The 24,698-nt window shown below is 33.9% G+C and overlaps 1 protein-coding gene across 5 annotated transcripts in view; it reads left to right on the forward strand.

Moving 5' to 3' along the window:
- LOC129940948 (PH and SEC7 domain-containing protein) overlaps positions 1-24,698 on the forward strand; it is a 190,514-nt gene that overhangs the window by 156,012 nt on the left and 9,804 nt on the right. For 2 of the 5 annotated variants that reach the window (XM_056049475.1, XM_056049477.1), the window contains one exon: positions 19,447-19,979. The exons of 1 other annotated variant lie outside the window; for it this stretch is intronic. In XM_056049475.1, the coding sequence (XP_055905450.1) occupies positions 19,447-19,546 (100 nt within the window). In that variant the 3' untranslated portion in view covers positions 19,547-19,979. Of the gene's footprint in view, positions 1-8,922; positions 9,063-19,264; positions 19,980-24,698 lie in introns of those variants that run through there. 2 more of the 5 variants (XM_056049476.1, XM_056049479.1) reach the window with 2 other exon arrangements.

Consider the following 24,698-nt stretch of genomic DNA (forward strand, 5'->3'; position numbering starts at 1 on the left):
CGTGCTTAGACTTCATATATATATTTATTTATTCACTTAGAGCTTTATATATACATAATTCTGTTCAAAAAAACATACATCGCTTTTTTGTTAAATGTACTCATCAAATAAAAAGCAATACTAAAGCGAGTTTTATGCGCCCCTATTCGATAATCCTAGTTTTAAATTTTTCCACAATTAAAATTAATCTATACCTAAACAAAAAATACTAAGTACATATTTTTTTAAATTGTCTATAGACTGTTTTCTTTTTTTAATTCGTTTAACGAAATTAAAAGAGAAAAAAACACTCACTATATTTAGTTTATAAACAAAAACAAAATTATAAAAAAGTTAATATTAAAGATATCGAATCATCTAACTGGTATATTTTTTCACCACATTCTAATTTAAAAAAGAAACAAAAATATTTATAAATGTATTATATTTGAAATTTAATAATAAAAGAAATAATTCATCATTGATTTTTTGTAAATAATTTACTCACAAAGAAAAACAAACTTTTATTAATTACTTACTTTTTATTTCACTACCAACTCGATCAAACATTGTACAAATAAGTTGTTCTTCTTCTATGCTTTCAACAAATCTTTCATTCACATTTTCTTTCTCCACATTGTAATACATTCATTCAACATACTCATTATATTATATATATTTTTAATTGCTTAAATAAATATTAAACAAATGTTTATTTGTTGCTTTTGTATATATTTATATTTCAAAAAAGATCAAATTGGAAAATGGAAATCCTCTGAATTTGTACTTGTAGACCACAATAACTGTGAAGACTCTCAAAATCATAAATATTCGAACAAAATTTTTGAAAAATAAAACAAAAACAAAACAAAACCGTAGAAACTTATAGGATAACTTAAAACAAACAAACAAATAATAAATAAATGAACAAAAAAAATAGTAGTATTAAAAATACTAAAAGTAGAAAACAATAATATTTGTAAATTTTCATAAAACTATGGTGAATGGGTCTGAATGTTTGTATTTTCATAACTTTAATACATTTTGTAGTTAGAATTATTGGGTTTTCGTAAACAAAAACAAAACAACAAACATATAAACTGTTCAAATTGATCAAAGTCAACACAAAACTGTTGAATTTGATCTGTAATTATTATTACACATAAAATACATACATTACATACAACAACAAATAGATAGAATTTCTTAGATTTGCCTTCGTAGAATATACTTATTGTTAGTATATATTCGAGTCATAATTGTTTATAACAAAATAAAAATAAACCAGGATAAACAATTCAATCAAAAACTTCATTTCATTCGCAATGCGGATATGGAATGTTATGAAATGACGAACACGATTTCTACAAGTTCATACAAACCATAAACATTTATTTAACAATTTTGTAAGGTCTGTTAGAAAAGATTCATATTTTTTAGTAATATGTTATATGCATTGTGTGCACAGTACGAATAGAGGTGAAATGAACTTTTGAGACTCAAGGCAGAAATCACTTGTGTCGTGTAATAACAAATTTCAAAAAATCATTCTCAATATGTAGACTAGCAATTTTTATGTTTCTGGTTGAAACTCGATTTACCGGGATGGTCGAAACCGAGCTGATCACGGATAATCGAAAATCCCGGATAGTATAACTTTTTTTTTCTCAAATAAAATAAAACAGAAATTGATATTTAAATTTTTTATTTTTATTAAAAAAGAAAACAATAACAAACATAAAACTTAACGATTCAATCAGTACATATTTTTGTTTGCACATACATTACAAAATCACAAGATTGATTATTAGGAACTTCAAGAAAAACTTTTTTAGAAAAGTTAAACAAATTGTTGTATTGTTGTTTGCCGTTGTGATTCTACTCGTTGTTTTTCTTTGAGTAAATTAACGTTAATGCGTTGAACTTACATTATATCCTGTTGTGTTATTCCAGGACAATTCGATTCTTCTAAAAAACTTAAAAGTTTAAAACTTGTCTTAATCGCATCATTGGAATTTTTGAAATTTCTGCATCACCGAATTCATCAGAATCTCGTCAATGGCATCTTGTTCTGAAGAAGTTTAGAAATGTCGATGATATAAAAACTAAATTTTTTTAATTTCGATAAAACTTACCTTCTGCCTCTTCCAGGACCTAGAAACACCCCATAAAGCATTTTTAATAAAATGTTCCTTTTTTCTAAGCTTACTAGCTTTCGAATAATCTCTTTGCGATAATGGCGGAATCAGAGAAGTGCAGTTTGGTGGAAAGTACCTCACTAGGCTGGACGATTATCCAAGAGCAATGGAGTTGTTGTCAAAATTATTTTTTGCCGGTGATCTTTAACTTCTAAGACAAAGTTTTTATTAACCAATGAAGGAACAATTTTTGGATTACCCAAGCCGGCTGGTTGGCTTTGTTAATAACTGGAACTTCTCCAGCATTTTTAAAAGCTTTTGGGGGAGCGCTTTTGCCAGTAACCATCAACTTGCATTTATGAGTTCCTGAAGCATTAGAACAAACCAGTAGTGAGTTGTTCCTTCGATTTCTTATGTCCTTCAACTTAACGCTCGTCGTTGCATGCCAAAGTGTTTTTTGGCAAACATTTCCGAAAAAGGTTGGTTTCATCGGCATTATAAATTTGCTGACTGCTTTAATTCTCTGTTTGAATGAGTTCAGACAGTTCCTCTGCAAGAAGCGTAGCACCTCATTGATCATTGCTTAAATTCTCTGTTTGAATGAGTTCATACAATTTCAATAAAAAGCGTAGCAGCTTCTTAGTCAGCAGATTCCTTTTCCCCTATCGCTTTCAATCCATGAATTCAACGGCAAAATGCCGTTGGTTTTTAGATGTGAAAAAACTTGTTCGTTCTTGTTCTCATGTTACGGATAGTAGAGTTTATTACGGATAATAGAGTATAAATAAAAAAAATTTCGTTATTGTCGATAAAAAAAGGTTTTTTTTTCCTTTACGGATAGTAGAGTTTTTATGTTAAATATTTTCATCACGGTTAATAGAGCGTCCCGGTTAATCGAATCCCGTATAATCGAGTTTCAACTTAGTTCCAAAAGTCACACTTGCTTAATTCCCTTGGTTATGCAGTGTAAATCATAATATGAGCCGTACTAGAAATTACACATCAGATCTAAATTAGTCGCCAATTGTTTGTATACCAATTATCTCCAAATATTGGCCCAATACTCATATAAGTTTCAAGAATATAACATTCTTAAAGAATTTCAAGCTGAGTTTCGAAATGAATATTCTACATTCGATATTCTGCTAAACCAGGTTAGGTTAGGTTAGGTTAACGTGGCTGCGGATTTATAATCCACACACTTAGGCCAAGAGAAAGGCCCATTGTGATACCACATGAATCTAGAGAATTACTTCTAACTAGTAGAACCATTTTGAGCTTTTTATAAAGCGAAGAAGATATTTAATATCCTTTTTAGCTAGTTCGCTGGGATTATCAAAAGAGTAGTCCCCCAGATGAAGTTTGCGTCTGAGTGAAAGAGCAGGGCAGGTGCATAAGAGATGAGAGATTGTTTCCTCTTCTTCTTCGTCCATGCAGCTCCTACAGAAGTCATTTGAGGCTACGCCTAGTCGTATTGCGTGTCTGCCTATAAGACAGTGTCCTGTAAGGACACCTATTAGGGAGCTAATATGAAGTCTGCTTTGAGATAACAAGTCTTTAGAGCGCTTTAGGTCCAGTGAAGGCCATATGAGTTTTGTGGCTGCGCATGTTGGTAAGTTGTGCCACCTAGAATTTGCTATCGCAAAAGCTGTTTCTTTTAGCATAAGTTTACATGTAGCTATCGGTATACCTATCTTCTCCCTTTCAGGTGAAATAGGTTTGACGGTTCCATTTTTAGCGAGTTCATCGGCTCTACAATTACCTGTGATGTCTGTGTGGCCCGGCACCCAACAGAGGTGAATGTTAAATTGCTGCGCCATCTCCATAAGAGACGATCGACAATCGAGGGCCGCTTTCCGCTTGAAAGACGCTACAATGATTAGGGAGGCGGAATGAGATGCTTAGATTAAGCTTTTCTGAGTACACACCACTACCAACTCCCTCATTTGTCTTAGATCCATCTGTATAAAAATGAATACTTTTGTTATCCAGGAGTTTTTTGTCTTCCCATTCATCTCTGGATGGAATGGATACCTGGAAGTTTTTTCCAAATAGGGGCTTAGGTATAGTGTAGTCTATGTACTTTGGTATAGAACCAAAGAGGTTCAAAATGATGGAGTGTCCCACATTGTTGTTGGTCCATTGAGATGAGGCGTCGAGTCTTATCGCTGTACTCGCTGCCACTTGTTTACTGAAGATGTCGGGGGGTGTCAGATGGAGGAGAGTGTCTAACGCTGCTGAGGTGTGGTTCTCAATGCCCCGCTTATGCAGAGACATGCTGTGCGCTGAACTCTGCTGAGTATGTCGCAGTATGTGACTTTCTCCAGTGCAGTCCACCATACTGCAACCCCGTACATAAGTATTGGTCGGATTACCGATGTGTATAGCCAGTAGGTTATGCGAGGTTGAAAACCCCATTTGCTTCCTATAGCTTTCTTGCAAAGGAAAAGAGCTACTGTAGCTTTTTTAACTCTTTCCTGTATATTGGATTTCCAACTTAATTTTTTGTCCAATATCAGACCAAGGTATTTGGCTTCATTGGTAAAAATTAGTGATATACCTTTTATTGAAGGAGTTACAATTACTGGGATCTTGTATTTCCGTGTGAAAAGGACGAGGTCTGTTTTTTGAGGATTAATACTAAGTCCGCAGTTATCAGCCTATCTAGTGAGCATATTGAGTGCATTTTGGAGGAGGTCTCTCAGTGTATTAGGATGTTCCCCTGTGACAGCGATAGCAACATCATCGGCATACGCAACCACTTTGTAGCCATCCCTCTCAAGGGATATTAGTAGTTGGTTAACCACTATGTTCCACAGGAGAGGGGACAGAACACCACCTTGCGGAGTGCCTCTACTGACAGACCTTTTTGTGCAAAAATCTCCCAGACTAGAGTTGATGATCCTGCTTTTTAGCATTAGATTAATCAACTCACAGATTGAGTATTCGACGTTTAAGGTCGTCATAGCAGAAGTGATAGCGGATGTGTCAACGTTGTTGAAAGCGCCCTCAATATCCAAGAAGGCCACCATAGTGTATTCCTTTTTCTCTAGGGAGTATTCGATAGTTCTTACCAGAGTGTGCAAGGCTGTTTCTACCGATTTCCCTTTGCAGTAAGCATGCTGAGACATTGATAGTCTCTTCTTAATGTTGTTACGTATATGGATATCGATCAATCGTTCCAGAGTTTTGAGAATGAAAGATGATAGGCTAATAGGTCTTAGGTCCTTAGGGTTGAAAACTACCTTTACATCTCTCCAGCGCTGAGGTATATAGACCAGATTTATACAACTTTTAAAGATCTTCTCAATGATGGGCGAAGTTATATCAATGGTATATTGTAGCTCAGCTGGTATGATTTGATCTGGACCTGGAGATTTGTAAGGTTTGAAACTATTCAGAGCCCATGTCAATTTTTCTTTTGTAACCAGACCTTGAGGAAAAATTAAGTTAATATCCGACCCAGGACTGTATGTTGTATTAACGGATTGGGAGCTATCTGGGAAGGGGGTGTCTAATAGCAGGTTTAGCGTTTCTTCGCAAGAGTTAGTCCATGTACCATCTGAGTTTTTAAGACAACTAGGCATGGTTGGATTTGTGGAGAGAATCTTCCTTATCCTTGATGCCTCCGCGGATTCTTCTATTGAGTTACAGAAGGATCTCCATGAGGATCTTTTGGCTATTCTCAATTCTAGTTTATACTTTTTGAGGGATTCTTTATAAGAATCCCAATCTTGGGGATGTCTAGTCTTTTTTGCTCGATTGAAAAGCCTTCTACAACATCTCCTGAGTATATCTAGTTCAGCAGCCCACCAATATGGTTTCTTCTTTCCCCGCACTGTGGTGAGGGGGCAGGCAGTTTCCATGGCTTTATTGAGGGCCGCTGTAAGTTCATCGACCTTTTGAGTTCAAGAGCGCACAAGGGCGGATCCGAAAGTTCTGGTTTAATCAGATTTTTCAGAGTCGCCCTATATTTTGGCCAATCTGTTTTCCTATAATTCCGGAATTGGATCGGTTTTGGGGTCCCTTCAATAAGTGAGAATTGGATGTATCTATGATCGGAGAACGAGTTCTCCTTTGATACTCTCCAATTCAATATATTATTTGAGAGAATTAACGAGACAAGAGTCATATCTAAAACTTCTTGTCGATTTTTTGTGACGAAGGTTGGTTCACTACCTACATTACTTACTACCAGATTACTTGTTAGAATATAATCAAAAAGAGACTCACCCATGTAGTATGGTGCGCATTGGCATCACAACCGATAATTAGGTTTGTTTTCTGTCTTGTTGATTCAGCGACCGTCTTCTCAAGAATGGTACCAGGCAGTGGACCCTGGTGGTCGTGGCCCAAATATGCTGATACCAGCCATTAGGTATGGTTGTCTATTACCATACTGGCTGTGGTGACGTCTTTATCACTGAAATGAGGGAGTAAAAATACATTTAGATTACGTTTTACTATTATGCAGGACCTTGGGTTACCTTTTCCTGTTACATATAGTACGTAGTAGCCAGGAGTTCTCAATCCTCGAACCAGGGATTTCACAATCCAAGGTTCTTGGATGAGAACGACATCTTCTCCAATTTTTTTCAGGCGGAGAAGAAGGGAGGCCGAAGCCGTTTTAGAGTGTTGGAGGTTAATCTGTAGTATTTGCAGCATTTTGGCTACAAATAGGCAGATGAACCTCCACCACTGTTAAATCCAGCTCATCCAGATCAGACGAAGAGGAACCTAATAGTTTATCTTCTTCCTCACTGGGAAGAGCTTTGTCGATTGAGTCATCGGTCTCCATTAGGGATAAACCTTTGACGTTTTTGGGAGAAGACTGTGCTGCGACAGAAGAGGGGCCCACATCCAAGGATGGGAGGGTGATGATAGCACTGGGACCCCCTACGTCTTGCTGCACAGCTTCGGAAGAAGACTGTACTGCGACAGAAAGTTACATATTACTCGTCCCTAAAATGACAAACTTTTAATGGCAATGTTATCACCAATAATACTCAATTTAAAGACTCGTTTCCGCATACAGACTTTAGATTTTATACTTAGAAATAAGCGTCTGCATCAAGTAGTATGTTTAGAGAAATCGCTGGGTTCTAGGGTTTTAATGAGGACAGTCATTACGACTAGCGAAGTGAACGTTTACTTAAGCTCGAAAGTCAAAGTAAATTTCTTATTCGATAGTATTATCGTTAGCGAGCTTAGCCTTTCGCTTTTATCAATGGAGTCAACATTTCATTAAAAAAAAAACTTTTGAAAAGTCAAATAATGACTTTCAATTAGTATTGAATTTTTCAGGTTATGTTTTTATCTTTTAATTTATTTATTAAAAAAACAATGATAATGTGAAGCACCATTGATTTGTTTTTGAAGATAACGAGTATGACAGAATTAGGGAAGAAAGGATGACGATACATCTAAACCATTTGCCTGGGTCCCAGTCTGTTTTTGCAACAACATGATCGTTCAGATTCCCTTGCATTGGAATTGTTAATTCCTATTGATCTGTTCCGACTTGGCAAGGAACTATGTTGTGCATATGATTCTTGGCCATGATTGCCCTTCGTCGCACTTGGAATCAATGAGTTTAGTTGAAAAGATCCTTCAAACTGTTCACATGCCTTAAGTTTGATACTCATCTCTTGTTGAAGTTCTTCAGAATTAGTCGTAACATCGGTTGAAAGTAAAGCGTCTGAATGTATGCCAAAGCAATTGCCTTGTGGATTAACCTTCCTGGCTCAGGCTAAGAAGTCTGTCTACAGCTTGCTCCAAAGGATATCTACAAAGACACCTGGTAGTACGGTCCTCCACGAGTAGCTGTGGTATTTTTTCTTATTTTGAGGAATTTCTTGTTTGAGTTTTACATTTAAGTCCAACCAAACCTATTGGCAAATAAAAACTCCTATAATGGAAACTAAAATCTTCTATCAACAAACCTTATGTCAATCTTTTCTTTCACGGAGGCCCAAGTGTTTAATTCTTCTGCAAAACTCGGCCAATAATATAAACTCTGGGTTATTACTGAATATTTTGATTCGATAGAATTTGACGGGTTGAGCCGTTAAATTAGCGAACACTCGTTAATGGTAAAATAAGCGATAACCAAGGTCGATAAATTCGCGAATTTAATTTAAGCGAATCGATACTCATAAGTCATAATACAAAGTCATCGAATTTGCAATTTTTTAAGCTCACTTCGCTCCTCAAAATGAGGGCGTTAAATAATTTTTATAATTTCAGAAAGTATAATTTTAGAATGTCATTTATTCAAATTTGAGAGCAATAGGTTATGTTTATCAATGACTATGAACAAATTTAAAACCTAAACATTATTTATTAATTATTCATTTGCATTTTTAAGAATATCAAAAATATGTGATAATATTATCTACACTCGCATCCCAAATCTTGTATCACACTTAAAACTTTAACAAGACGAAAATATCTTCCTTAAATGCTATTTACAAAAGAGATAAATAAACTCTAAAGCTTAGATTTCATATCGGATGTCACCTATAATGTCCCGAATGAATGTTCATTAACTTTCGAAACTATCGTTTTTCATTGTTTTTTGTTTTCACACCATTATTATCAGATGCATTTTTAAAAAATTATGTTTTCATCATAAAATAAGTTATTTAAAAAAAGGAGAATGTCTATGAAACATTTTGTTTGTATAAAAGCTCTTGTGTTGTAAAGTTATGTGTCCTATGTTCGTGTCAACTTCAATTGGATTCATATTTCTAAAACAACCAAACACCCAAAATCAAAAACAAACAAAAACTTCTAAATTTTCCAGATGGTTTTGCGCATGTTGTGAGGAATACAACTGATGCCAAAGACTCTTAAACCTAACCTAAAATAAAAATCTAGGACATAACTTACAATAAGCCATGCCAAATTTTTGTGTTCAAGCGAAAATTGAAAAAAAAATAAAAGGTAAAATTAATTTGTTAAGCCGAAATGTTTAAATTTTGCTAAAGTTCTTTTGATTTTCTGTTGCATCAACTACTCGTATGTGAATGATCAAAAAATCTATAGATTCATTGTGATTAACTTTTTAAAAAAGGCCTAAAAACAATATAAAACTGTTGCTTTATTTTTGTTTAACCAATTTAAATATATATATAATCTGGCGGTCTTATCTGAGAGCTTGGTCTTTATTTATTTATTTATCAGTTGCACATCTTTTCTATCTTTTTATTTGCAATTCTTCTTTTGTTTTTAAATTTTTAAGTGAAGGCTTTTGAGTACATTTTCCTTAACTAATTTGCTTCATCATATACCTCAATGCACTTACTGGAAAAACGAAAGATAAGTACACGTTTTTAACATACCATTTAAGAAGCTTTGAATGTAACCTGAAAGAAATGAAATGGGGAAACTTAAAAATTTTTAATTCATTAATTTGTAAAATCAAAATTATATTTGCGCAGTAGATAAAAGTAATTTTTCCGGTTTATAAAAGAATCACAAGATTTGATTCAATTAAAAAACACCATTTTTTCAAAATCTCAATAGCCCAAAATTGTATCAACCATCAATAAGTTCATGTCGTACATTGCCAACCACTAGAATGAGGCGACATATTTTGTTAACGATTTTCTCTTTTTAAACCTGGGGTGGAATCGGGTAAGGTGATTTGTGGTAGGTGACAGTCACAATCAACAAATTCGGTCTGTGTAAGGTGATAGTCACCAGTGACAATCACGATTTAGTGACTTTTTCTGGTGACAGCTCTTTAGTTGTCACTTTCATTGGAAATTGATTTTTATTTTTAGTTGCTGAAATTTCAAGACAATGGGCCTTACCAATAATAAATCGCTAAACACACGTTTAGGTAACGTTGAGTTAAATTTTAACAGCGAGTTAATTTTCGTGTATACTAATAACCAAAATAAACACGTCTTTTACTAATTAGCCTTCTATTACAATATCTACTACGTTCTCTGTCAACAAGACAGCCTTGAATTGACATGACATAAGAAAAATTTGCAAACATAAACAAAAACATTTGATTAAAATTAAGTTTGAAATGGATTCGGACGATACAATAGGAGGTTTTCCACCACCGGTCTCCCTCTGAGATCGATTAAATTGACTCAAATTGGTCCGCGCCTCATATTTTGCCAATATTTTGCCAGGCTATAGCTTTGGCTTTTAATGATTTGCCATCATTTAGTTTGGAATCAATAATATCCGCAAGTGGTCTAGCTGCTTCGACCAGTAGCTCCTTCATTGCTGGTGTCCAGAAATGTCTTTCCATCATTCATTTTACTCTCCACTGTTATTGAAAAGGGCTTTACTGCTTCAACCAGCAACTCCTTCATTGCTGGTGTCCAGTTAACGGACCGACTTCGCTTCGTTGCCATAACAATTTACTCTGAAATAAATTGAAATGTTACTTACATATACATATATTTAAATAAAGAAATTAATCTATTTGTTTATTTTAATTACCTTTTTTTAATTTTGTTCATTTTTATGAACCCACGGTCACGGTCACGGCCAAAAATAAATTTGAAACAGATAAAAGTAAAACGAAAAATTTCTTTTGCTACCTGTCGGAATGACAGCACAAACATGACGTTTACACTTAATCACGAAGTTAAACGCGCGTTTCTCTACTCTAAATTTTAGAGTGACGTTTAGCGTTAAGCTGACTATTAAATTGATTATTGGTATGGTTCAATATGAATGTGTTTGTGCCTTTGATTTTACCTTCTGAAAATGCTGAAAATGAAAATATGATTCATAATAGAAATGTCCGGCTCTTGAAGATTAACCTCCGCAATAAAATAAACATTCTTCATCTTCCAAGTCCAAAGTAGGTACGCATATGCATGTGCTATATGTATATTTGTTCACATATAAATACCTATTTATTATAACTTGTTTTTTTTTTATTATAATTAATATTCTGAATTAAATAGATTCTTAAAAAACTTTCGATTGAATAAGGAAACATTTTTACATATCCTACCGCTTCTGGATTTGTCAGCACAAATGCGGTCGATTAACCGTGACTTTAAATTTTCTTGGAGGTGGTGGCTGCCAAAGGCAAGTTGGCGCTGACTGGTCAGCTCCAATGGGCCAAAGTACTGTTTGTGAGGTTATTTCTTTGACCTTAAAACAAATATAGAGAAAATTGTGCTAACTTACAATCAAATTTAATCAATCGGCTTCAGAAGCAACAAAAATGTTCTTCTACGAAAAATATCAAATTCCTTGAGGTAGGATTTTGTATCTTAGTAAAAATAAACTAATTTTATTACTTGTTTTTTATTCTATTATTTGTTTCCTAGTAATCGGCTGCATTGAAGGGAGTCATATTACGATTCTCCGCTCCTCGGAAAATGAGCATATGTATATATTTCAATAGAAAATATATATATATAATATATAGATTTACAACAACACAAAACTTATCCGGATAGCTTCAGATCGGTTTTTGAATACAACCACTGAAATTGTAACAAACGTCAGTGAATTTCTTTTAAAGTGATACCAAATTCTTACCAAAATTTGGTGATCACCTTACACAGACGCAAAAATTAGTTTGATCACTTTTTATGATCACAAAGGTGACAATCAAAAATCACCTTAGCCGATTCCACCCCTGGGCTCAATTTCAATGTCATGACAATTTCGTCATTGGTCCAGTTCAGGCGACGTAAAGGATTTGAAAGTAAGTCAAGTTTCTATTAACTAATTGGCCAGCTGCCAAAAAATGTCATGACAACTAAGGTAACTGCAATGGAAAGTTGGTCAAAAAAATCTCCCTAACAATCAAGTCAACTCTACTTATGTCAAACTGAAGGCCCAACTATAATAGGCATAAGCTTATGTCAAAAACCCAACGAAAATTCACTTAAGTTTGCGAAATTACTGCATAGCCATAATGCAATTTTGCTCACGTACATATCTACATGTCAGATTTTACTTATGCGCCGAGCGACTGGGATTGCTCTTGCTTAAGTTTGATTAAGTTAACGAAACTGAGAAAAATTGAACGAAACGGAGCGAGAATCCAATATGTTCACTCGTATTGAGATTCTTTGTATTCGTACGTTTACTTATGAGCGCATATACTAGCTTATGCCTATTAAAGTTGGGCATTTAAGGCTACTATCAAAAAATGACAGTTGATCATGTTTTTTCATTCAATTGAAAGCTGAACATTATTAGTCTATAAATAATTTATTTCTTCACAATTTCTTTTAATGCTTTGTATAAAAGGGTTCCTTCTTAAATTGGATATATATAATATGTCAAAATTTGTTAATTCGTGTTGAAAGTTTTAAAATCAACAACAGTGTTTTTAAATGTTTTTTTAAATTGTTAGCCAATTAACGATTCAAAATTTCTGAAAAAGGTGGAAAAACGCTTGGGAATTCATTTCGATTGTTTATGGAACAGATTTTGACAGCTATCAAGTAAATCAACAAATTTTGACCTTTGATCGGTCGCAATTGTCAAAGTTTATGAATTTAGAACCCTGGTGGAAGTTTTCTACTCGGAAACTTTTATTACCCTATTCCTGGGTACATTTGTACAATTTGTACCTACATACATACAAATTTATGCCAAAGCGTTAGAATTTTTCAAGATCAAAAATGAACTACTAAAAAAGCGTAAAAAAGTTGCTTCGCTTGGATGAGGCCATTGTGAATATTTTTGTGCAGCAGCTTAACAAAAGCAAGACAGTTGTACGCAATTGGGCAGGTTCAGTCGGCATTGGACAGCTGCCAAAAATTTACATTACAATTAAGGCAACTGTAATGGAAAGTTGACTGGAAAGTTAGTTAAGAAAAATCTCCCTTACTATCAAGTCAATTCCATTTATGTCAAAATAACAGCTGATAATGTTTTTCATTTGATTGAAAGCTAAACTTTATTACTCTGTAAATTATTTATTTTTTTACAATTCCATTTTATGTTTTGTGTAAAACGGTTCCTTGACAAGGGAACAAGTAATATTTGTTTACAATTCACATTATAAATCGTGATGAACTTGTAGCTTGTCTAAAGAGAGTTTCGTAAACAATAATGTTTTTGGTAGTTTTGCACGACCAACTGAAGATAGAGGTTAGTGAAGTAAGGCTCCGAGTTGGGATTTTATGACACTACTTGTCAAAATGTTCGTTCAAAGAATGCAGTTGACTGCAAATGAAGTCCCTTATATGTTGTCTAAACCTGACAAATATCTTGCTTATAATACAAAAAAGTGAAAGAATCCAGAGAAGAAAATTAATAAAGGAACCTGTTGTAGTGCAAGTACACAAAGAGCTTCGGATGTTGCTTAGAGCAGTGAATAATAACGCGTTGTCTTTTCGGATGAAGCAAAGTTTAACCTGACGCGACGGTCCCGAACTCCCGATGTCTATAACTTTTATTTATGTGAACTGAAAAAGGATGAGGTTATTTTCAAAAGACATCATATCCGTACATCAGGTCTAAAGGTGTGGGGAGCTGTGTATATCCTACAATGGAACAATCGACTTGAAATGTTTTTCCACAATAATGAACGGGGACAACTTTAGAAGCATTTTGTTGTAAACCCATAAAATTTAAATATCTTGCATGTGGCATGTGACCCTGACTTTTAAATACCCTATTGTAAGCAGTTTTTTTAATTTTATAAATGTGTAAATCAAAAATACGTTCCTGTTTACAGTGTAAACGTTTTCGGTTAAAAAACTTCACCCACATATTATCAAAAGCGAAAATACATTCCAAGATTTGTAGTCTCATCCTAGTGGTTGGCGGTGTTTTTAGAAAGTTGGACTTTGACGTTTAAATTAAACAACTTAAAAAACCACAAAGTTGGAAGTCGCTAATTAAGTGATTTCAATAAATTTTTGCTTCAAGTTGAATGTTTGATTCTTTAGTCACAACGAGGGCCTCATTATTGATATAAAAAAATAATGCTTACGTTAAATAGATTTAAAAAATTTAAACATAAGTCAAATAAATGTTAACTGATTCCAATTGCGTCATCACCTTAATAAAATTAAAGTGGTACATATATTAAAGTAAAGGGTGTACAGTTTATAGTGAAAACATTTTAAGCTAAGATTTACATTGGATACTCATAAATAATGGATGGTAAGTGAGAATAATTAAGTTCGATACACTACGCATTTACGGTTGGATACTTTTATTTTTTAAATTGTGGAAAATCGTTAGTGAGTTAGCAAATTTCAGAGTCCAATAAAATAGAATAATGTTGAAATCAAATTTATAACACACAAAATATCAACAACAAATCAATTTGATCAATTTCTGCCAAAAAGCTAACAGTTCTTTGCTTTATATTGTCCGTCGTTTTTGCGTCTTAGAAAGGAAAGACTCAGCTAACACAGTGTGTCCCTTAATTCATGTATTACAATCTGGCAATTATTAGTGGGAAACCTGGAAATTGGGCAGGTTCAGATCATATAAAGGACTTATAGCTGAAACACAAACACTCTTCAGCTTCGGCTTCGTCTGCGTTACGATGGGCCTGCTGCGAGGTTGCTTTGAATGACATTTCTAATATGCAGTTTCCTAAATATATGAGCTGCCAAAAAATAACCTTCAATTAAGGACTCTTTATTGGGAAGCTCACTGGAATTTTAGTAAAAAAAAAACCCAAGTATCAAGACAACTCTGTTAGAATGACAGTTGATCATGTTTTTTCATTCAACTCAAAGCTGAACTTTATTACTCTATGATTTGTTTGTTTTCTGCACAATTCCATTGAAGGTATTGTGTGAAAGGGCTTCTTGTCAAATTGGAAAAGGAATAAGTAATATTTCTCCTAAAATACAAATCTTGAATGACTTGTAGCTTGTGTTTTAAAGACAATAATAGTTTTAGGCAAGATGGACTAGGTATAGAGGTTTGTTAAGTAAAGATCCGTGTTTGAAATTTATTACACTTTAAAAACTAAAAAGTTGCCTTGTTCACAATGTAAGTTCAAAGAATGCAGTTTCCCCCAAATGAATTCCCTTATATTAGTTGAACCTGCCCAACAATCTTGATGTTTAGGAGCGACAATCAGGCCTTTCACGAATTCCATCATAATCCGAAGCTTTAAAGCCTTCCAAAAAAAAACCGTATCACGAAATCCGTTCGTAGTACAAAATTGTATTAGTAGAGATTAGTAATAGTTTGTTTCAGGATTCGTAAAACTTTCTGATTACTTACTTACTTACTTAAGGTAGAGTCCGGGTGGACCTGGGGCTCAACCAACATGCGTCTCTAGCCAGCTCGGTCCCTAGCTATCTGCCTCCAGTTTCACACGCCAAGTTGGTTAAGGTCTTCACCCACCTGCGTGCGTCACCTGAGTCGCGGTCTTCCTCTACTGCGCCGTCCGTCCAACTGGATTGGATGTCCATTCGCTCTACATGATCCAGCCAATTTAGCCGTTGGACTTTAATTCTGCTAACTAGGTCAGTGTCGCTGTACAGCCCGTACAGTTCGTTGTTATATCTTCTCCTCTATTCTCCATCTATGCGTACGGGATCAAAAATCACCCGAAGAATTTTTCTCTTGAAGCATCCTAAGACGCTCTCATCTTTCTTTCAGGGTTCAGGCCTCAGCGCCAAAAAATGACAACCGGGATGATGAGTGCCTTATAGATGGTGATTTTAGATGCTCCAGAAAGGATTTTACTTCTCAATTGTACAAAGAAGCATCGATTTGCAAGAGTTATTCTTCGTTTGACTTCAGCGCTGGTGTCGTTGTCTGAGTTTATAGTGGTGCCTAGGTAGACAAAGTCCTTAGCTACCTCGAAGTTATAGCTGTCCATGATGACGTTTTGTCCAAGACGTCGTTGTTCAATGTCCTTTTTTGATGACAGCATATACTTTTTCTTGCCCTTATTGACCACTAAACCCATTTTCTTCGCTTCCGTCCGAATGCTCAAAAACGATCCACTGACATCACGCTTTTATCTTCCAATTATGTCAATATCATCTGCGTATCCGATGGACCTTTGGAAGATTTTGCTTCAAGTGTTGACAGTTGAGTTCTGCACAATTCTTTCCAGAACGATGTTGAAGAAGTCGCATGACAGTGCATCGCCTTGTCTAAAACCTTTTTTGACAATAAATGCATAGTTAAGATCTTTTCCGACCTTGATAGAGCAGCGTGCATTCTCCATCGGCATTCTGCACAAACGGATAAGTTTGACAAGGATGCCAAAACTAGACATTGCTCTGTAGAGCTCTTCCCTATGGATGCTGTCCTACGCGGCTATAATATCGATAAAGAGATGGTGGGTATCGATTTGAAGCGCCTTAGTTTTTTCCAAGATCTGCCGATTACGATTGTAAAAGTCTAAAAAATCTGTATTCTACAGGACTTGCAGAAGTTCGAAAGCTTTTAGTTTGTATGAATTGATCGAAAAATTTATTTGGATGTGAGAAACTTGAGGCTATTGTGAAGACAATTTCCCACAAAATGTTCCTCACCTTCGAAGATTAGGAAAGTAATATCAAAATTATGTTTTTAGGGGAAGGGTACATCTATGAACAGTTTTTCTTATTCCAATATTTTACAAGTAACCACTACAAAAGTATTGACGTTCTCAAACTTCATCAATCAAAAAAAATCTGAGGGAAATTTACATTACGATAGTCCCTTTTTAAAAATTAATTATCACCACATTAAAGAAATTCTTTTGAAAAATTAAAAAACAAATTTGAAAACGAGAAACATTTCTGAAATATTTCTTAAATGGTTCGGATGTGTTTACCTTGAACGGTAAACATTTTTGAAATATTTCTCTATTTCATATTTTGAATAGAAAACTTTCTTTCGGTCCCAAGAATTTACAAGAAGTTGTCCATATATTGTATACAAATGTAGTGAAAATTTTGAAGCAACAAGGATGTCATCCAATGGATCAAAATTTATGAAACGAAAAAGGTTTTCTATGATCCACTTGATGAAAATTTAAAAAATATAATCAAAAAAGCCGATATGGGTTGTCTAAAAACGAAAATATAAATTGTTTAAAAAGGTGAAAAAATGGGGACATTGGGAACGTAAATAATCAGGCCTATTCTGCTATTCACGTGGATCGTATATTCGATTCCCTTTCACACTGCCGTTGCATTCTGCTATTCATCGCGTGAACTACATTATCCCAAACCAATTTGACATTCAAATAAACAGCTGTTCATGTAAATATCTTAAGAATGTTGGATAAATCGTTTTGATTCATACAAAAATTAAGTTTAATCAATCCACATAAACAGAATATTTTGTGTAATTTTTGAAATGGCAGAGGAATAAGAGAATCCTCAAACAGAGAGCTTCGGAGAAATGTTAAAAAGTGTCTTCCTTCCCCTTAAAATGTTAATATTCCTTTATTTATAAAATAAATATTCTTAATTTAGCAATAAATTAGTTTTCACTTACATTTTGCTTACAAAAATTAACAAACCAACCATCAAAAGAAGAATTCGTTGCATTTTATATGCGGATCTGTAAATGTATAGAATGAATGCTTTAACGTGAATAAAAGAATACCGCGCAGTATTACCGACGTTACCGACATACACAGGTTCACTGCGAATGAAAGCAGCATAATAATTAGAGAAAATTCAAGTAAAATTCCCCCCCATGAATAGTAGAATAGGTCTGAATGCTTAAAGGTTTCCCTGGGCCCTATTTCATAAACATTGACAGGTGACAATTCTACAAATTTGTCACACTTATGTGAAAAGTTTTCATTGCATAACGTATTGACAGGTGACATAATTGTCAGTTAAATACAACGACAATTTTGTCGTGACAATTTTGTCGTTGTCAAGGTATGACAATTTTGTCGTGACAATTTTGTCGTTGTCAAGGTATGACAATTTCGTCGTGACAAATGACAAATGTGTCACTTTCATATTTTGGCAATATTTTTTAACGTATATAAGAAAGTGAATTGATCTACAGTATTATTTATTTACAAATTGTGTATGCATGTACATAAAAAAATTGTGGGATGCTGAAGGTGATGACCGATTTTTTACAAAATATATTCTGCTGTTGTTTTGTAGACGCGAAATTTTTCCTTAAATTGATAATCACTTAATGAAGCGAAATCATTGTTTATGCTTTGTCTAAAAACTCGAGGGTGGCGTACCTCGCGTTCGTCGTCACTTTCACTTGAAATAAAATTGTCACCTTACGACCGAAACTCAACTGCCTGTCACAATTGTCAACTATATACTGACAAAATTGTAATTTGTACCATTTTTTCTGTTTCATAAAAAAATTGTCACTACAAATTTGTCGGGGAATTTGTGGCAGTTTTTAAGAAAATCCCTGACAATTCATTGTCATGACAATTTTTTTATGATCCGAAATCTTGACATCTTTGTAAGATTGTCAGGGAATTTTACAAAGTTGTCAATTTTTTTATGGGACCGAATTTATATAATTGTCAGGTTTGTCATTTACAAATTGTCACCTATCGCACCTGTCAATATTTATGAAATAGGGCCGGTAATTACTTGCTATCGGGAAAATGTCCCAGGGCTTTGAACTGTTCTCGCATAGAAGTTTGTTGGAAGAAAATTCCCGATTAAAACAAATTTCAAGGGAAATAAAATTTCCTGGGAGATTCACGATAAGCCCCAATATCAGAAAAATGTCTCAAATGCATTCCAATTTGTTTAAAAATACTTCAAAAACGTTTCTTTAGTGAATGCACAATGCATTATCAAGAACCTTTAAAATCTGGAACTTTAGTAGCACATATCTCTCTGCACACAACTTATTTATATATTTAACCGAGTGAAATGTGTTTTTTCTACATAAATTATAATTTATTTCAATTTAATTCACAATTTCTTACTATACAGCAAAATTAGATAAAGATCACATATTTTTATTTGTTTTTTTATTGTACAAAACTTCCATATTAAAACCCGTCGCTTAAGAATGCTTTACGCTAAAATTAATGAATCAAAATAAAAAAGCATAAATCTTTTGGGGCAACCAAGTATTAGAATGTATCTAATCTACATTTATGTTCAAAAATAAACTAAATTTTGAAAAGATACAAAACTTCATTATCTAACCAATTCCTTAAAAAAAAATGCTAATTGTTTAATTTTTTTAATTTCATATTCGAAATTATTTATTTTTTTTAGCTTTGATGGGTCTTGAGCCCTACAAACAGTCCCCAAAAGTATTCATTGAATCGTGCTATCATCGGCAAATTGAAAAAAAAAAAGTAAACAAAAAATTCTAATTAAAATTCTATAAAACCTTTTTTACCAATAACAAAAACCAAAGAAAAAAATACCACAACACCAACTCAAATCTATTCTAGATACATCATCTTCCAAATTCTACAAAATTCCCAAAACAACCCCGAAAACACTACAATCATATCTGGAAACCGAATTGAAATATTGCCAAACTCACCATAAGCAAAAATAATACAATTTCAAAAACAAACAAATAATTATAGCACTGATAATAATTATATAAAATAACGATGTTATTTTTTAAGGCGAACATAAAAATTAAATAAAAATTGTTAAACTAAAAAACAAAACTAGTTATACATTAAAAAAAATAGTTTTCAAAACGAACCCACGCTATAATCAATCTGTTATTAAAATTACAAATTTAACAAAAGAAAAAAATAATAATAATAATAATAATATAAAAAAAAGTAGCAATGTAAAACGGATTTTAATTAAAACATTTGTTTGGTTTCTTGCTAAATAGGTACCTATAAAAATAAAACAGAAGAAATTATAGGAACTTATATCTTTTATAAGCAATAAATAAAAGTAAAATTTTCTAGAATATGAACGTTAACATTAAGCACACCTTTTTATTTTTTTTTTTTTTTTAGTTTTTTTAGTTTTCGTTTTTCGTTCCGATAGGTGATCAAGAATTATTAAAAATTAATAAACAAAAATAATAAAATAGATTTTTATTATAAATATATAGTTAGGGCTGTGAAAAGAGAACATAATTACTAATCTAAGCGTTTTATGTTAAGAGACTATTCAAGAGAAAAAAACACACTATATAAAGTTTTATGCAATTACTGCATAAATAAAAAAATAATTAATAATAATAATAATTTTAGAAAACACAAAATAACTTTATGTAGAAATTAACAAAAAAAAAACTACTACATACTTGCAATGAATTCTTTTAATTAAAATTATAAACAAAAATTAAAAAAAACAACTGTACAATTAAGAAAGAAGTATTAGAATTAACAGTAGATCAAAAACAAAAATAGTTAGAATAGTTATAAAATACAAAATAAATAAATAAACAATTCTGAAAGTTTATAAATAAAATTTCAATAATTCAAATATTCGTATGTTTCTATATATTTTCCAAAAGTAAAACAAACAAAAAACAAAAATAAAACGTTAAATATTAAGTTTAAAATCATCAAACAATAGATTTATTAAACAAAACCAAAATAAAATTAATTAAAAAAAAACACATGAAAACATAAACAAAATAAAAATAAAACAAAATAAAACAAATGAAAACGAAAGAAAATTATCTTATACATTATAATGGGAAAGTTAGAAAAGTAAAATTAAAACAAAGAATAAGAAAATGACTTTGCATTTATTGTAAAATTTACATTAAATATATTGAATTCTTAAATATACACATTACGAAGAGTTGGCATTAAACAATAATAATCATGACTTGTGTTTGTTTAGTTTGTCGAAATACAATTGTTTGTATTTTTATTTTAAAATTGACGCGATCTTGTCTTGTGGTAATTTCATCGAGATTATTATTTTACAATAGATTAGGGAATTTTACTGGCGAAATCCTCCTTAAATTTAAATTGAAATATTTCTTGCAAAAGTCAGTGGGGTCTTTGTCATTAAAGTTTTCCCTCTATTCTTGATCATTGGTCACGTTCAGAAGACTTGAAAGTTAAGCAAGTTTGTACTATCTAATTGGCCAGCTGCCAAAAAATTACCTTTCGATTAAGCCAATTTTGTTGGAAAGTTGACTGGAAAGTTAAACAAGAAAAATCTCCCTGACTATCAAGTGAAGTCTACTAATGTCACATTGACAGTTGATCAAGTTTTTTAATTCAACTGAAAGTTCAACTTTACACTCTATGATTAATTTAATTTATGCACAATTTGATTTGATGTTTTATGTAAAAGGGTTCCCTGTCAAATTGGAAAAGAATTAAGTAATATATCCTTACAATACAAAATATAAGTCGTGATGGACTTAAATCTTAGCTGAGGAGTGTTTTGTAGACAATAATGTGTTTGGTAGTTCTGCACGATCAACTGAAAGTAGATGTTAGTGAAGTAAAGTTCCGAGTTTGAAGTTTATGACACTTGAAAAACTAACTGGTACGTTCAAAGAATGCAGTTGACGGCAAAGGAAGTCCCTTATATTCTCTGAATCTGACCATATGTGAGTGTAAATGCTAGTGTGTTCTTACACTGAGAAGTTTTTAGAAAGACGCAAAAAAGTGCGAAAGGGAAAGCAGGCGAAATAGGTTATGTTAGGTTAGGTTAAAGTGGCTGTTGGTTGGGAAGTCCAACACACTTAGACCAAAGTGTGGTCTGTTGTGATACCACATGGATCGGTTGATCAGCTTAACTCGTCGAACCTATTGGAGCTCCGAATAAAGCGTAGAAGACAAATAATGTCAGAATTTTTTAGATCGCTGGTATCGTTAATGTTGGAGTCTCCAATGTGGATTCTACGTCTTTGTGATAAGGCAGGGCATGTGCACGGAAGATGAGAGATTGTCTCCTCCTCCTCGTCCATGCAACTCGTACAAAAATCATTTGCAGGGGCTCCAAGTCGAATAGCATGCCTTCCTATTAAGCAGTGCCCAGTCAGGACACCTAGCTAAAGTGCAATCTACTCATAGAGATTAATTGTTTTGAGCGCCTGGCGCTAAGGTTAAGACAAATTAGTTTTGTTGCTAAACAGGTGGTGGTGTTATTCCACCTGAAGTTTGTGTTCTCTATGGTATCTTCCTTTAGCATGAGTTTACATGTAGCTAAGGGGATACCCATGCCAGCGTTGTGAACCAGCAGAATTAAAGTTGTTCCGCTATTTGCAAGTTCGTCAGCTTTGCAATTTCCTCTAATGTCTCTATGGCCTGCCACCCAGAAAAGGTGAATATTGAACTGTGTAGCCATCTCCGTAAGAGATGATCGACAATTTAGGGCTGTTAGTGAGTTAGTGGAGATAGAGCCTAGGGACCTTAACGCAGCATGGCTTTCCGATAAGATAGTTGATATAACTTTTTCTCTAATCCAGAATAGGACTTCTTTTATAGCCAGAATTTCAGCTTGAAACACGCTACAATGATCGTTTAGACGAAAGGAGAGACTTAAGTTTAGTCTATCTGAGTATAAGCCCCCACCAACTCCATCCTCTGTTTTTTATCTATCTGTATAAAAGTTTATAGGATCATCATTCAATAATGATGAATTCTCTCAAGAAGACCTGGGAGGTATAGTCACTTTGAAGCTATAGTTATTAAGTTAGTGGAGATAGAGCCTAGGGACCTTAACGCAGCATGGCTTTCCGATAAGATAGTTGATATAACTTTTTCTCTAATCCAGAATAGGACTTCTTTTATAGCCAGAATTTCAGCTTGAAACACGCTACAATGATCGTTTAGACGAAAGGAGAGACTTAAGTTTAGTCTATCTGAGTATAAGCCCCCACCAACTCCATCCTCTGTTTTTTATCTATCTGTATAAAAGTTTATAGGATCATCATTCAATAATGATGAATTCTCTCAAGAAGACCTGGGAGGTATAGTCACTTTGAAGCTATAGTTATTAAACTGAGGATGGGGTATGGTGTAGTCAATATTACTGTTTATAAATAGTTCTGAACGAGTTCAAAATAGTGGTGTGGTGAATTTCATTATTGATCCACAGAGAGGAGGCTTGAAGCCGTATGGCTGTATAAGCGGCCGTTTGCTTGCTGAAAATGTCCAGCGGCATTAGATATGAAACAGAACATCAAGTGAGAAGGAGGGGGTAGAGCGAAGTGCTCCTCCCATACACAGGCAGGCTGTTCGTTGGACTTTGCTGAGTTTATCGCGATTGGTCACTCTATCTAGCGCCGTCCACCATTCAGCTACTCCATAAGTAAGGATCGGCCTTCTGACCGAGATATATAGCCAGTGTGTAATGCGGGGCTGTAGGCCCCATTTATTACCAATGGCCTTTTTACTGGAGAACAGGGCTCTCAGGCCTTGTTTATTCCATCTTGAATATTATGTTTCCAACTTAATTTCTTATTCAAAATGAGACCCACGTATTTTGCTTGTTCAGAGAATTTAAGTGGATGTGAATACACGTGCAATTGCAGATGTGTCGACATTGTTAAATGCACTTTCTATATCTAAGAAGCCAACTAAGGTGTACTCTTTATGATGGAGGGAATATTCGATTGTACGTACTATACTGTGTAGAGCCGTTTCAACTGATTTCACTTTGTTGTAGGCGTGTTCAGACTATGAAAGGAGGGACCTATCAATACTTGCCCTTAAGTAGATATCGATCAAACGTTCAAAAGTTTTGAGAAGGAATGATGATTAGCTGATAGGTCTAAGGTCTTTAGGGTTAACGTGTCTGGATTTTCTAGCTTTTGGAATAAACACGACTTTAACTTGTCTCCAAGACATCGGGATGTATGCCAATTTAAGGCATCCCTTGAAGATATTTTCTAGGATGGGTATTAGAACACTTGCATTTTCTTGCAGTTCAGCTGGAATTATACCACTAGGACCTGCAGATTTATATGGCTTAAGTGTCAAAAACAAGCAACCGAAAAACATCCGAGTGTAATAATGCGAGATTGACGGGATAGGTGTTCAAAAGGAAATATGCGAAACACGCAGCATACAGAAAGTCTGAGTGTTATAACACACATATTCCAAAAATTCCCTTGGAAGTAATTGGTATCGGGATAAAAATGTCCAGGGAAATTTGAAAGTCTCTTTGCATTGGCTTTTTGTTCAAAGGAAATTAATTTCCAGGGAATCCAACGATACTAAAAAGGGCCGATGTTGATTTTGAATAAAACACAATGAGCGGTGTGAATAAAAACGAGTAGGACAAGTAAATACTTGAACTTATCAAAATAACAAGTAAACGCTAAAATTGAAGTGAATACAACAAGTATTTACTCTTACTCACGAGTAAATACTTGAGAGCCTAGTAAAACCCAGAAAAATGCCGATTTTGGTGTGAATAAACGCAAGTATATACTTCTGTAGCAAGTAAATATTCGTCTGTTCGCAAGTCAACCCAACCCTAGACTTGCAGTCGTACTTGTACACTAAAGATGGCTACATTTATGAACCTGCGTGGTGTGAAACGTTAAAGAGACCGGCGTGATATAAGTCCCGATCTATCTAAGGGACTATTACTTCTTGAAAACACTGATTCAAGGGGTGGAGGATTAATTGCACGGAAAAAGATGAACATTTTTCTTAGATACGTTAGTGATCCAGGATTCCAAAGTGGTGTTGATATGGATCAGGCCAAGACCGCTTTCCGACTGTCATTGGTGCTAGATTGCATGTGCATA

The sequence above is a fragment of the Eupeodes corollae genome, chromosome 1 (genome assembly GCF_945859685.1).
Source record: "Eupeodes corollae chromosome 1, idEupCoro1.1, whole genome shotgun sequence".
NCBI lineage: Eukaryota > Metazoa > Arthropoda > Insecta > Diptera > Syrphidae > Eupeodes > Eupeodes corollae.